Source organism: Monodelphis domestica, chromosome 6, assembly GCF_027887165.1.
Source record: "Monodelphis domestica isolate mMonDom1 chromosome 6, mMonDom1.pri, whole genome shotgun sequence".
NCBI lineage: Eukaryota > Metazoa > Chordata > Mammalia > Didelphimorphia > Didelphidae > Monodelphis > Monodelphis domestica.
The window spans coordinates 264,778,256-264,792,320 of record NC_077232.1 but is presented as its reverse complement, the minus strand read 5'-3'; the positions used below and the strand labels follow the sequence as shown (position 1 = coordinate 264,792,320).

The 14,065-nt window shown below is 37.8% G+C and overlaps 1 protein-coding gene across 1 annotated transcript in view; it reads left to right on the top strand.

The window, feature by feature from the left end:
• The window catches only part of METAP1 (methionyl aminopeptidase 1), a 68,968-nt gene that overhangs the window by 48,453 nt on the left and 6,450 nt on the right, over window positions 1-14,065 (top strand). The window contains exons 7-10 of the mRNA XM_001364086.5: window positions 803-941; window positions 1,941-2,072; window positions 4,345-4,488; window positions 10,912-10,977. Coding sequence (XP_001364123.1) covers window positions 803-941; window positions 1,941-2,072; window positions 4,345-4,488; window positions 10,912-10,977 — 481 coding nt within the window. The remainder of the gene's footprint in view (window positions 1-802; window positions 942-1,940; window positions 2,073-4,344; window positions 4,489-10,911; window positions 10,978-14,065) is intronic.

Here is a 14,065-nt window from a genome sequence, read left to right as displayed (position 1 = left end):
ACTGCCCAGGGGGCAGTCAGTTTGATTCTGATTCATCACCCACTATTGCACATGTGGGTCACAGACCTCTCCCACTTAATCATTAAGTGGGATGTTTACACTTTTGGTGATTAAATCTAGAAATGGGCAGGGGAGTTAATTTAATCTTCACAATCAGGGGGAGAAATTTAATTTAGTATTCATAGTATGATAGAATTTGTTTAGCTATTTCCCATGCTAATAGAATCTACCTTATTCTCAGTTCGTTGCTATTTTTTAAATACTATTACTATATTTTGTTATGTAGAGAATCTTTCTTTTTATCATGGACCTCCTTGGGTATGTACATAACAGTGGAATTTCTGGATGAGGGAATATAGGCATTTTAGTCATTATAGTAACACAATTCCAAATTTCCAGAATGATTGGTTCATGAATACATGACATTAAATCTTTTTATAAAAATAGAGAGGGGTGTTACAGTTCAATGGAAAGAATATTTCTTGTGGAGTCAGAGGACCTGTATTCAAATCCTAGATTTTTCAGTTTCTGCTTGTGTTATATTGGGCAAGTCACAGCACCTCTCCAGGCCTCAATTTTCTAATCTGTGAAATCAGGGAGTTGAACTCAGTCTCTGCCAGCTTTAAATCTGGGATGCTATGAATTTAAGAGTGATCTTAAAGCACAAACTATTGAAATAGCAGCAGTTACTTTGAACTCATATAGATAGTACATTTGAATGATTACAGAGGCACTGATTGTGTGATTTGTTCCTTTTCACATTCTAAATCATTTTTCCTTCATATATTTTTAAATATTATAGGCATGCATAGCAAGAAATTGCTATCCATCTCCACTGAATTATTATAATTTTCCCAAGTCATGTTGTACTTCAGTGAATGAAGTGATCTGCCATGGAATTCCAGACAGGAGACCCTTGCAAGATGGTGATATTGTTAACGGTAGGGAATACAAAATTATGACTTTTCCACTGAGAAAATCACTGAAGCAAAAATGAGATCACGTATGGTGGGGGAGGAGAGTGGGGTTATTATAAACGGATGAACTGAATTATTTAGCCCTGACTTTTTCTCTTTATTTTTATTGCTGTTCCATTTTTAAAATTGGGGTAGTAAAAGGCCACACTTTTAAGAAATGCTTTTATAATGGTTTCTTACATGATGCTTACATGCTTATTACCTTTAGGAAATCTTCACTGTTTAGTGAATTCATGATTCATGGCTTTAAATGTTTTTGGCATTTTGTTTTTGAAACTCTAGTGGTAACACTTTTACATTCCTTATTCTTAAAGCATTACCTCAGTTATGGCAGCCCAGAGGAAAACAAGTGATCACGTAGTGCCAAAAAGAGGGAAGGATTTTATTAAGGCTGCAGGATAAGTAGCATTCTGCATCTCTCCATCAGCTACTTTTTAGAACATATTCCTTTTGCATGACAAAGATGAGTGAGCTCCCTGGGTGAAAAAATATAGCATTTTAGTCAGTTTCTTAATGTAATTCTAAATTTTCAGAGTGATTGGATTATGAATTCATGGCACTTTAAAGATTCTTATATCTTATATAATGGACATAGAGAGGTAACTTTATTATAGTATAATTGTTATAGTTTAGCCTCAAAATTTTTTACTTTTCTGGTCCTGTCTTTTAAAATTCAGATCTTAATGGATGAAAATCATCCCATTTCCTGAAAAGTGATGAACTAGTCAGTGGCATGTCTTAATGATTATTTCAGTTTGCACTGATGTTTTCCTCTTACCTATGCTACTGTTGCCTTAGGAGAAGGAATTTTACACTAAATGAGGAAAACTTTTTCAAGCTTTGCAATTTATTTGGAGTATGTAACAATTTTTATCTTTTCCATTAAGGATCTTTGTCACTAAAGCAAAGTTATAAGAGGAAGATGTGATATGTTTAATTGTGTGTGGGTATTTTTCTTCTTAGTGGATATCACTATCTATCGAAATGGTTATCATGGAGACCTGAATGAGACATTTTTTGTTGGAGAAGTGGATGAAAATGCGAGAAAGCTGGTCCAGACAACTTATGAGTGTCTCATGCAAGCAATTGATGCAGGTGAGGCCTGGTGGCAGTAATAACTGATTGCAGTAGTTATGTGTTGACTCCTTCCTTGCTCTGAGCTTCTCAACCTATTATCTCTGCTTGGACATGTGTGTTGGAGAGCTCATTACTTTGTAAGCCTTTTTGAATACCTCTCTGAGAGGAAGTTCTTCCTTACTCTGGCTCATTCTGGGCAAATATGTAAACCATGGACCTCATTTTACTGGGCAAAGAACCATGTCCCTTGATTTCCTCTTTCATATAACGGTGTTTGAAAAACTGAGTCAGCTCTCATGTCCTTTCCAAGTCTCCAAGTTAAGCAATCCTGGTTTTCTCAACAATGTTTACTGTTCTGTCCAATTGCTTTTAGACTATGTTTTAGACATATCTTAAGTGTCCCCCTATTGCTACCCAGAGCTAAGCAAAATTCTCCAGATATTTACTGCCCCCATGCAATACTCAGTGAGACCATTAACACCCTAATTCAGACTCTTGATTTCATTGAGTTAAGGAATTCCTTAGTTAATAAAAACTGTCAAAATGGATTAGTACTTGTACTTCAATATGTAGTCTTTACTCCTAAAACCCTTATTTTCTGTGTTAGTAATAACTCTTAAGACAGACGAACAAGGAATGGACAGACAGGGTTGAATGATTTGCCCAGGGTAACACAGTAAGGAAGCATCTGAGATCAGATTTGAACCAAGTCCTCTAGACTCCAGGCCTAGTGCTCTATCCACTGAGTCTATCTACTGAGTCACCTAACTGCCCTCTTCAATATTCAGTTGCTTGGGAACACTTAGAGCTTATATTGCTTGATTGCCCTTGAATCCAGGTCCTTTGTATTCTCTAAGACTTGTTCTTTTTCTACAGCTGATAAATGACACATGTATATTTGTACAATGAAACCTTCCTTATAACAAAGAAGAACATTAAACAAATCAAAATAATACAGCATTATTTCCCATCTAATCCAGTAAATGTTTATTAAGTGCTTATTTGTGGCAGCTAGGTGATGGAGTATATGGAAATCTCAGCCTTGAGTCAGGAAGATTCATCTTTCTGAGTTCAAATCTGGCCTCAGACATTTACTAGCTAGGTGAATTGGCAAAGAAAATGGCAAACCACTCTACTATCTTCACCAAGAAAATCCCAAATGGAGTCATGAACGGTCAGACATGACTGAAATGACTGATAGCAACAAAATTGCTGTATCAGAAGAAGGGACAATTATGAACAATTTATAAACAGCGCAGGAAGTCTTAAGAACTGATGCAAACCTACAATGAGCACAACCAGGAAAACATTATCCATAGTGAATATAATGATGAGAAGGACACAAGGGAGGGAGTGCTAAGGGATTTTAATGACTAAGCTTGTCCCTAAAGGTTATAAAAGAATATACTTCCCATCCTTCTTTTTTTTTTTTTTTTTTTTTTTTTAAACCCTTACCTTCCGTCTTGGAGTCAATACTGTGTATTGGCTCCAAGGCAGAAGAGTGGTAAGGGTAGGCAATGGGGGTCAAGTGACTTGCCCAGGGTCACACAGCTGGGAAGTGTCTGAGGCCAGATTTGAACCTAGGACCTCCCGTCTCTAGGGCTAGCTCTCAATTCACTGAGCTACCCAGCTGCCCCCCCCATCCTTCTTACAGAAGCTGGGGAACTGTAGGCAAAATTCTACATTGCATTGCTGTGTTGATTTAATTTCTGTTTTTTGTTTAGGAATGACTTACTGGAAGAAAGGGGAGAGGTGGAGAATTTGGAAATGAAAATTATGTAAAAACATAAGATATAAACAATTTTTTAAAGGGGTTAATGGGAAATTTGCTTATTATACTCTGATATGCTCTAAATGTGACCTAGGCTACCACAAAGCAATATCAGAAAATCTGACTTCTGCCTACCACATTATAGAGCATTCAAAGTGGGACCTCTGAGCTATTCTTGAGAGCTTTTTAGGAGATCTTTGGGGTCAAAATTATTTTCATAATACCAAGATGTTTTCATTTCCAATACAGTAAATATGGTTAGATATAACCCACAAGAGCTAGAGTATGAAGGGCTCATGAGAGCAAAACATTTGAGAATCATTGTTGCCAAACATTCACTGCTAATGAGAGGACTGAAAATAGTCCTTCAGAATGTTAGGGACCTTTAAGCCTGTTGATCTGGGCTCTGATAGCCTGGCATTCTGTTCCTACCTATAAGATAAGAAGGGGTGCCCTTATTTTTGAATCTTGAGTACTATTGTGAGTTTTTTTAATAGTAAAATATAATTTCCATTATAGTGAAACCTGGAGTTCGGTACAGAGAGCTGGGAAATATCATTCAGAAGCATGCCCAAGCAAATGGTTTTTCAGTTGTTCGAAGCTACTGTGGACATGGAATTCATAAGCTTTTCCATACAGCCCCCAATGTACCACATTATGCCAGTGAGTACCATCCATGAGCTTGAGGTGTTGGATATTGAGTTAACAAATTTTGAATGTCTACCATGAATGAATGAGTGAATCAATTATTGAATTTAATTGTCTATTGTATACCAAACACTGTAATAACCAAGGTTTTACATTTTAAAAGCCCTCAAAGAACTTTGTAGTTTTTGGTTGGGTGTCCCTGTGTATGCTGGGAGAAAGTCATCAATAGACTATAGATTATAGAATTTAGAAAAACTTGTGTTTTTACTGTCTCCTCCCAGAGACAAAAAGACAAAAAGTCACCAATTTCCAGTGGTTTGTTTGTGCTTCTATTCTCTATGTATGCAAATGGGAATTGGGGACATTTTCCTTTGGACACATTGAGTAGAAGGCACCCACCTCATATACATATCTGCTGCCATCTGGGGCCAGGGCAGTTTTCTTTCTTTCTAATTCAAAGGTTCAGACTCATGTTGGTTCATAAGAGGGTTTCTATAGCCAATTTGGAAATGAATCTCTTGAACTTTATCAGGGGTGGCCTTCAAACGATAGAAGTGCAAGGTCTCTGACACTTTGATCTAAGTAGCCTGTTTTGATCTGCTGTGGGAGCTGTTGAGAACCAAAGTTCTTCCCATCCACTCACCCCATCTCTCTCTCTCTCTCTCTCTCTCTCTCTCTCTCTCTCTCTCTCTCTCTCTCTCTCTCTCTCTCTCTCTCCTCTCTCTTCTCTCTCTTCTCTCTCTTCTCTCTCTTCTCTCTGTCTCACACACACACACACACACACACACACACACACACAGACACACACACGCTTAATTTGAGTCTTTCCTACCCATTACTGAGCAATCACCCTCATAACTCCTAAGAATACATTTTACATGGCAACAAATACCTTTTCTAAGTTCATCTTGTATAAGCATAATTTTTCATTTAAAAAGTTTTTAACAAGTTTATTGGATCCCTGTGTTTTGAACATTAGAAAAATAGCAATTCAAATTGAACATGAAGGCTATTGTTGGTTCCAGATGGTTGATATTAGAGCACACTTCCTTCTTCGGGATTAGTAGATGGTGAATAGAATATTGCATATACTAACCGCTCCAGTTACCTTGTTGTATGGCTTCTCATAACTACTTTTCTCTTTGTTTTAGGGGGAGTACTTTCAAGGGGGTGGAGGATGTAGTTTACTAAAAGTGATTAAGGCAATAAAGTGGAACAGCTAAATTTTAAATATGTATTTTTAATATTTCTAAAAAACTGGGAAAATTGCTTTTTAAAGCGTGCAGTGCTGTAAAAGGAACTTGGACTGGGTGGCCTGTGAGGTTTCTTCCATCTAGATCTCTGATTTTATTATTCACTATAGAAATTCAGAGTGGTCAGACCATCAGGATCAAAAAGTAGGCTGGGAAGATTTAGAGAGTATGGAGTTTGAGATCTGAAAGATATTAATATTTGAAATAGTTGAGAAGATAGGTCAGGTGGGAAAAGCAACATGTGTAGAGACTTAAAGTTAGTCATACCGGTTTCCTTAACTATAAAGGATTAGCATTGGACTAGATAATTCCTGAGATTCTTTCCAACTCATAAGAAAAAATTAATCAAAAACCATTTATTCAAAAACAAAAAAGCATTGATTGGAGGCAGCTGGGTGGCTCAGTGGATTGAGAGCCAGGCCTAGAGACAGGAGGTCCTAGGTTCAAATGTTACCTCAGATAACTTCTAGCTATGTTACCCTGCTCAAGTCATTTAACCTTAATTGTCAGCCCTTGCCCCACTCTCCAATACACAGTATTGATTTTAAGAAAGCATTTATTGAGTACGTACTTAAGCATTGTGCTAAATGCTGGGAATGCAAAAAAAAAAAGGCAAAAATAATTCTTACCATAAGAATTTGAATCTACTTGTTGGAAACAATGTATGTAAATGAATATGTACAAGATAATTACAGAATAGATGGAAAGCCCTTAAAGGAGCTAAGAAGGTAACTTTAGAGCTGCACTAGCAGCTGAGAGACTAGGAAAGACCTAGAAGATATGGTGTTTGAGATGAATATGGGGATTCTAAGAGTTAGAGATTGGGAAGGAGAGCATTCTTGGTATGCAGATGGATTGTCGGAAGTATGGAAGGAAGTAGAATAGAAGAAGACTGGAAAGAGAAGAAAGCTTTAAATGCAAATCATTGAGAGCATCTTAGTTCTGGATGCAACCAACCCTTTAGGAAAATCATGTTGGCCTCTGAACAGAGGTCCATTAGGAGGCTTTAGGCCTTTTTATTTTCCAGGAAGGAATTAATGAGGACTAGAATTAGAGGGGTGTCTATGTGAATGGAGAGAGAGGGACATAAAATGTGACAAAGGACAAAGGACAATGAATTGGGTATGTTGGATAAATTAGAAAGGAATCAAGGATGAAACCAATTGCTAACCTTGGTAATTGGAAGGATGCTCATGCCCTCTGTAGTAATAGGGAACTTTGGAAGAGTGGAAGGTATGAGGGAAAGATCATGAGTTATGTTTCAGACATAGCTGGTCTTTGTTTATGTAGTGCCTGCTGTGTGTTAGGCACTTTAAATATTAGCACATCTGAGTCTTACAACTGTCCTAGGAGAGAGGTGCTATTATAATCCCAGTTTTGCAGTTGAGGAAACTGAGGCAGACTGGTTCAGTGACTTGCTCAGTTTTGAAATGGGTCTTCTTGACTCCAGTCCTAATAGTCGCATTTACTGAGCCATCTATCTACAAGAGTGATGACTTGTAATGAGAGATAGTTGGATGGTGACAGGGGGGTGAAGAGAAGATTTAGGGTGATTAAGCCTAGGAAGGTGGAAAGCTAAAATATGAAAAGACAAAGAAATTTTTTTGGACATGGAGTTTGAAACTTGTAGGTCATGGCAAGGTCAAGGATGTCATCGTCCTAGGGTCCAGCTGAGATAGAATGGAAGAGCAGCTTATAAGAGTTGAATTGATTGAAAATTTGGGAAATTGGGATATGTCAGATCATATCCTAACGTATATAGAGGTCCCCTAGAATGAGAGATAGGTTGGCTTGACATGAAAGACTGTGAGCCAGGTAATAAACTTATTAGGGAAAGAGTGGAGGGGAATCTTAAGGAGGTTAGTGAATAGTGGCAATCCTAATCTGGATTGGGTGATAAAATTGCATTGAAGGACCCTTAAAAGGTTGCCAAATTATGGTGTAGGAGGAGAGTCTAAAAGTTGAAATGGGAAAAGTGAGGAATATTTTGACTCTCTATCAAGATCAGCAGATTGGAGCTTATAAATGAAGGTGCTACTAGTACTTGAAAGGGTGGCCAGAGAAACAGTATCATCAAGAGGGAGGTTGAGGGTGGCAAGAACAAGAGATGAAATGGTATAAGATGAGAGATAAGGAGAATTGAAGAGGTTCCAGTGCAGTGATGCAGTTCTGGAGTGAGATGTTATTGGGGCAGAGTTGAGGAGAGTGGGAACGAGGGAGCAAACAGACTAGATTAAAGAGAGGGATTTGTTTACTCCATGTTCAGAATCACTTGGATGGGGGAAATAGGAGGGAGTTAGTTCTGTGTTAACCATTGGGGAATGGTAACAAGCAGAGTAATAATGAGGTCTGCTGCTGAACCTGCCATGTTGCTATTACCTAGCAGGTACTTGGAAGCCTTCCTAATGGCAGGTGTAATGGCAATCTAATAAGGAGACTAGAGATGATTTATCCTTTATTCCTTGATTCCTATTCCCACTCCTGCAGGGGCTGGCCTTGTGATTGCGAAAATGTGGATTCAAGACTGTGAATTGCCAAAACTATAAAAATAATTTTAGTGTCTTGATTTTATATCAAAAATAAGTGGTCACCATGGGAAAAATTCCCAAATATGAAATACCTAAGTCAGCTGGGTTTTATGGAGATTTTAATTAATACGAATGAAGGAATTAAGGGAAGGGAGAGAGACAGAATAAGAGGAAATAGTAGGAAAAGGCTTAGGGCCTAGGCCAAATAGCCTAGGCCTTTCTCTTTAAGAGAGAAAACTAAATCAGTGTTATCCACTCACCACAAGATTTTGTCCCAAGCAAAACTCTAGTGTTCAGAGACCCTCCAATTCAGCTTCCAAACTCAACTAAGTTCAGAGGCCCAGCTACTCCAACTAGTCAGAGATCCAACTAACTACTAAGTTGAGAGAGCCAGCTCCTTTTAAATAAAAATTTCTCTTATGTCACCTCCCCTAAATTTTCACATCTACCAATCACAATAGATGTTTTCTACAGGACTGACCATTCTTAATTCACATCTTCTTTTGTTAATCACCTTCCCTGAGTAGACTAAAACTTCACACCTCTTGCCCTTTGTAAGTTGTTTGACCTTTTAGTGATTAATTTAACCTTTATAGGTACTTAGCACCCTTTTGTATTAGATCTAAAAATAGACCTAGCTTAAGGTTTTAGCCTCACTATAAGTATGAGTTAGGGACTTTTTCATTGTTTAGTAAGGAGTTTTACCACTTTATCTTCCCCTAAAGTATGCCTAAGTATGGTTGGAGTAATGTTAAAATTCCCAATATATTCCTGATCAAGTACCTCCATTTTTTAAATGGGGAATAGCCTTCACCAAATGTTCTAAGGTAGAGTCTGAGCAGTTTTAAGATTCACAGCCTTCATTATGCTTTTTGTCAGGAGGCCTACAGCCTATCGGAGAAACAAAATCCTTCATTCCTATGTATTTGATTTTCTTAAAACCATTTGTGAAATTTGCTATAGCAAAATATCAATCAGTTCTTACATTTCTAGGAGCTAATGATATAGCAGGAATTTTCAGTAATCAACAATAACTAATTTTTAAAGATAAGGCCATGAAAAGAAAAATTGTGTACTCATTTATAAATGCCTCCCTATAAGCATGTCATAGGTCATTATTTACCTAAGCAGGGGAGGGAAGTATGTACCACGTGCAGCTTTTCCCTGGGGCTCCTCTAGTCTCTAGTGGTCTCTTCCTTTTTTTTAACCTGAGGAATTCTCTCTACCAGTGGAGATACCATGCACTCTACAAACTTAATCATCTTAAGTTTTGCCTGGGACCCTGAGAGATTTTATAATATGGCTACAATGTGTCAGAGGCAAGGCTTGAACTCAGGTTTTCCTGACTCCTTGCTACTACACACTGCCTCCTTTTGGTTGCTGGGCAGGCTCTCTGCTTTTTCTGATTCTCAAAAGATCCTTAGATGGATAAGGTGTATGTTACCTTTTGCCTTCCTGCTCTAAAGAAGTCATTACCGGTCAGGAGTTAATAATACTATCTTATATTTGCATGAGCACTTGACAGTTTTGAAAGGCTTTCACATACACTCTTGAAAACTAAGAAACTGACAAATAAATAGAGGTCCGATGGCTTGCCCAAGGTTACAGAGCAAGTCAGTAACCGAACTGAACCTGGAACAACACACAGTGCCTGACGCATCTTCCTTCTTGCTAGTTTGCCACTTCCCAGGCTACCTACCGAACATTTTCATTTTTCCCCTTTTTTATTGGATATGCAAAATTCAGCATATTATTTTCAGAGTGTCCTAAATTTTTTATATATTCACATACCCAAGAGAAACTGGTTGTAAAGTCTGTAAAGTCCAGAAAACCTAATCTTACTTGGAGGACTATTAAATAAGCAACTAAGATAAAAGGTGAAAATACCCATCAGGTTCTTATAACCAGAAAGCAGTAGATGAAATCATGTATTTGCTTTGCCATTGGGAGTTGTTACGACATTCTAGTTTCTTTTCTGTCCCTAGAATAAAGGGCTATTCTTCAGCTACTTTTTGGCAATGCTTTAGAAATCACAGGTTTTAAAACTAATATTTTATCTTTTAAATAAAATTTAAAATCAAGAAACACACAAAGCCATTAAAACAGAATAAAATCAGATGCCACTAGTAGTAGTCCCCATTTTGCCATTCTTCCTTTAAATTAAAAAAAAATCACTCAAACAAACCAAATACAAAGGCTGTTTACTCTAAAAATGGAAGATAAGGATAACTTGTTCGGTCTAAATTATTTGTCCCATTCCCTTTTACAGATGGACAGAGAATGAGGAGTTATCCTTGGTCCCATAATCCACATGAGCACTCTGTATTTATCAGAGATGAACAATATATTCTTTTTTTTTTCCAGGAGAAGCTATGCATATGTGAAATAAAGCACAAGAATTCTTTGCTCTTTTGAAAATGTACTTTTAAGCAATGAAATATATTTGTAGAAAAACTGCATCTGAAGAATGGAATGAAAAATTAGCTTAATGGTCATTGATATAAGTATATGATGTTTATTTTCATTCTTTTCCTCAGTGTTCTGCATTATAAGCTAAGACTTGAAGAGGACTTTTTTTTTTTTTAAGTGGGGCCAAGAAGAGGGGAAATGCTAAATCTTGAGATTTAATTCATTTGTGATTTGTATTTTTATTTCAGAAAATAAAGCAGTTGGAGTGATGAAGCCTGGTCATGTATTTACAATTGAGCCCATGATCTGTGAAGGTGAGAATGAACAAATATGCAATAGTTCTTAATGAGAGAATGGTGCTTTGATTTCTTGATTGGTAAATTGCAACCATGTTTCCACCCTTCTCTTTGTTTTTATTTCTTGGCCTCCTGCTTTGAATTTGTGCTTAATTTTATTTAGAAACTCAGAAGAGAAGAAAGATTTGGTTAGAAAGTGGTTACCTTACATATTAATGTTGTTGGGGAGGGAGAATATTTTCCTATTGAAATCACCTCAAAAATTGCTAGGATTCAGGCTTGCTTCAGTCTTTAAGAGACAATAATGGTAGGCAGGAAGACTTGTTGGCAGAGTTTTGTCCTTGTGTGACCCGTGTTCGAGGGCCTCTAGGAAAGGTTGGTAATCTCTGGTGGCTGAGGTGACCATGTTCTATGGGTTTGGAGATTTGGGAATGAAAGGCAGCTTCCCTTCTTCCATGGGCTCCCTTCAGAATTCAGATACTAGTAGAGCGGTCAACAGTGATTTACTTGGTCTTTCAGTATATCGGTCTGGCTGTCCTAGCTGCCCGCCTCCCGTGGTATCAGAGCAGCAGACACTCATCCTGTTTCCTTCCACTCCATGTTCTGACCCCCAAAGGGGTTGTTTATCTTATTCTCCAAAGGAAACATCTGTTTTGGCAGGCCGCTCAAGTTCATCTCTCTGTTGTCTAGAACCTCTTGACTAAGCTTGGCTTAGAGGTAAGTCAATCCCCAAGCTTATCAAGCCCACTCTGGTTGGATTTGGCCCTCTCAGGTGTTGCCTGCTTACTTCTTATTTAGAAGATGCCATTTCTATGCCTGATATCAGAAAGCAGAGTTGGGTGGCATGGAACTTGAAGGTATTCTATAATTTGACTAGGTTGAAGGCCATTTGGGTCTCATAAAGTGGTAGTCTTGTCTGGGAGACTGCTTTTTCCCTTTTTTGGCATCTTCAACACAATTCATCCAGGATCTGGCAGGGTTGATAGTGTGGATAGTGGATTGCTGTGACTCCATTAAAGTAGGAGCCCTTCACTGCTTTTTTGATTCTAGCTATCTGATTTAATTACTTCTGTTCTCTAATTCTTCCTATGAGATCTTTAGGATCTGAGGAACTTGCAGGAGAGGCACATGCTGCAAAGGTTTTTTTTTTTCCCAACCAAAGACTGGTGAGGGAAATTAGAAAATAGGCATTTTTTCCTAAATGATTTTGAAGTGTTGTTATAGTACAAGAAGATACTTGACTGACCTAAAGTGTTTTTTATTTCTAGGTACAATTCTGTTACAATTGTAGATTTTGTTGGGCTTTTTTTACTCTAATAAAAGGGAAACTCATGTATAGAGTAGAAAGTGAATTATAAAGTCTTTAGGGAATAATAGTTAGCTCTTAGAATACCTAGTATGTACAAGGTACAATGCAAGGTACTTCAGACTCTCAAGGAACATCAATCTAATGATTTAGAGGCCACAGTGGAATTAGAACAAACATAGAGACCCCTTTGCCATAAATGTCCTTTGGGGACTTGAGTGGAAGGCTTGAGAATCTCACTGTTTTCCCCTAGAGAGCACAACTAGGAATAAATGGGGAGTTGTGGAGAGGAATATATAGATTAGATTTTATGAAAAACTACATTTGGAGTATTACATTATTGGACTGGGCTGCTTCAGGATGCAGCAGTGAGTTTGTCCACCCTCGAGGTCTTCAGACAAGTAGATAACCAGATCAGTTGATAGTTCATAATAATAATAGATAATATTTAAAGTTTGTTGTAAAGCACTTTTTAAATACTATCTTGTTTGTTCCAGTAACCTGACAGGTAGCGGCTATTATTGTCTTCATTTTGCAGAGAAGGAAAGTGAGTCCCAGAGAGTTTAAAGTGACTTTCAGAGTCTCATAGCTAATCAGTGTATGGGTCTGGATTTTAACTGAGGAATTTTTGGCTTCAAATCCAGTAATATATAGGGTATGCCACCTAGCTGCCTGATATGTTGGTAAGCAATGCATTTTCATTTGCGGATTGGTCCAGATTGAGGGCCCTTTCAGCTAAAGTTTTACAATTCTGAGTTCCTCCTACAGAGATGAGAAGCAGAGAGGGGGGTACCTGAGTACAACTAGCCGTGCAGAGAGTCTCTAGGAATGCAGTGCTTTCTGAGGAGAATCAGATTTCCATGAGTACAAGACTAGAAAGAATACCAGAGGTGGGGGGGATAGATGATGGAGGAAGGTTGAATGGGTCTTGGGGAGTGCCAGAGGACCCAATAAAAAAGAGGAAAGATAGTAAAGAATGTTAGAACCTAGATGGAGAGGGAGAGAGGTAGTAGAGGCAGACAGATTTTTGCCTGGGTTGTGGTGACATTCTCTGGGAAATGAAAATTTGCTAGGGCTAGTTTGTTCAGCCCTCTATATTTCATGGTTGTTTTTCCTCCAAACACTATGGAACTCTACTATCCTCAGAGATCTGACTAAACACACTGGTTGTGTCTCAGTAAGTATTCAGCAGGTATCAAACAGCCCTATGTCAGATCTGGAGTCCAAAGTTGCTGTCCTTTGGAAACAGAGTAGGAAAGTAGACTCTAGCTAGGGTGGTTCCTGTAGGCCTTAACATGGAAACCCAGCTTTCCTTGACCATATTTGGAGTCTGAGACTAGGGTACGTTTAGTAGTTCAACAGAGCAAACAAAATTACTAGGTATTTTCACAAGGATGGGGTTTAGATTATCATTAAATAAAACAAGCTCTCTTGTGATGTTGCATAACTTCATTAGAACCCAAGTGTTCAGAATTAGAGGACTTCTATTACTAGAGGTGTCCCTAGACAAGTAGTTAAGCCATTCAAGTTTTTAAAATTATTTTATGTATTTTGTTTTATTATAATAAAGGTAAATGAAATAACTTCAGATTTTTATGTGAAAAATTACTGAATTAAAACCCCCAACTGTTAAATCATCTGGATGTTTATCAAAGCATGAATTTCTTTCCCTTCCATCTCTCCATATTTTCTTTTGAGCCAGAGATCAGTTTAATAGAAATGTTATTTCATCTGTTGGATTTTTAATTTCTGTGAAGCCTAGATGTAATGTTCCACCTGAGGTTTATTCAGAATGGAAAA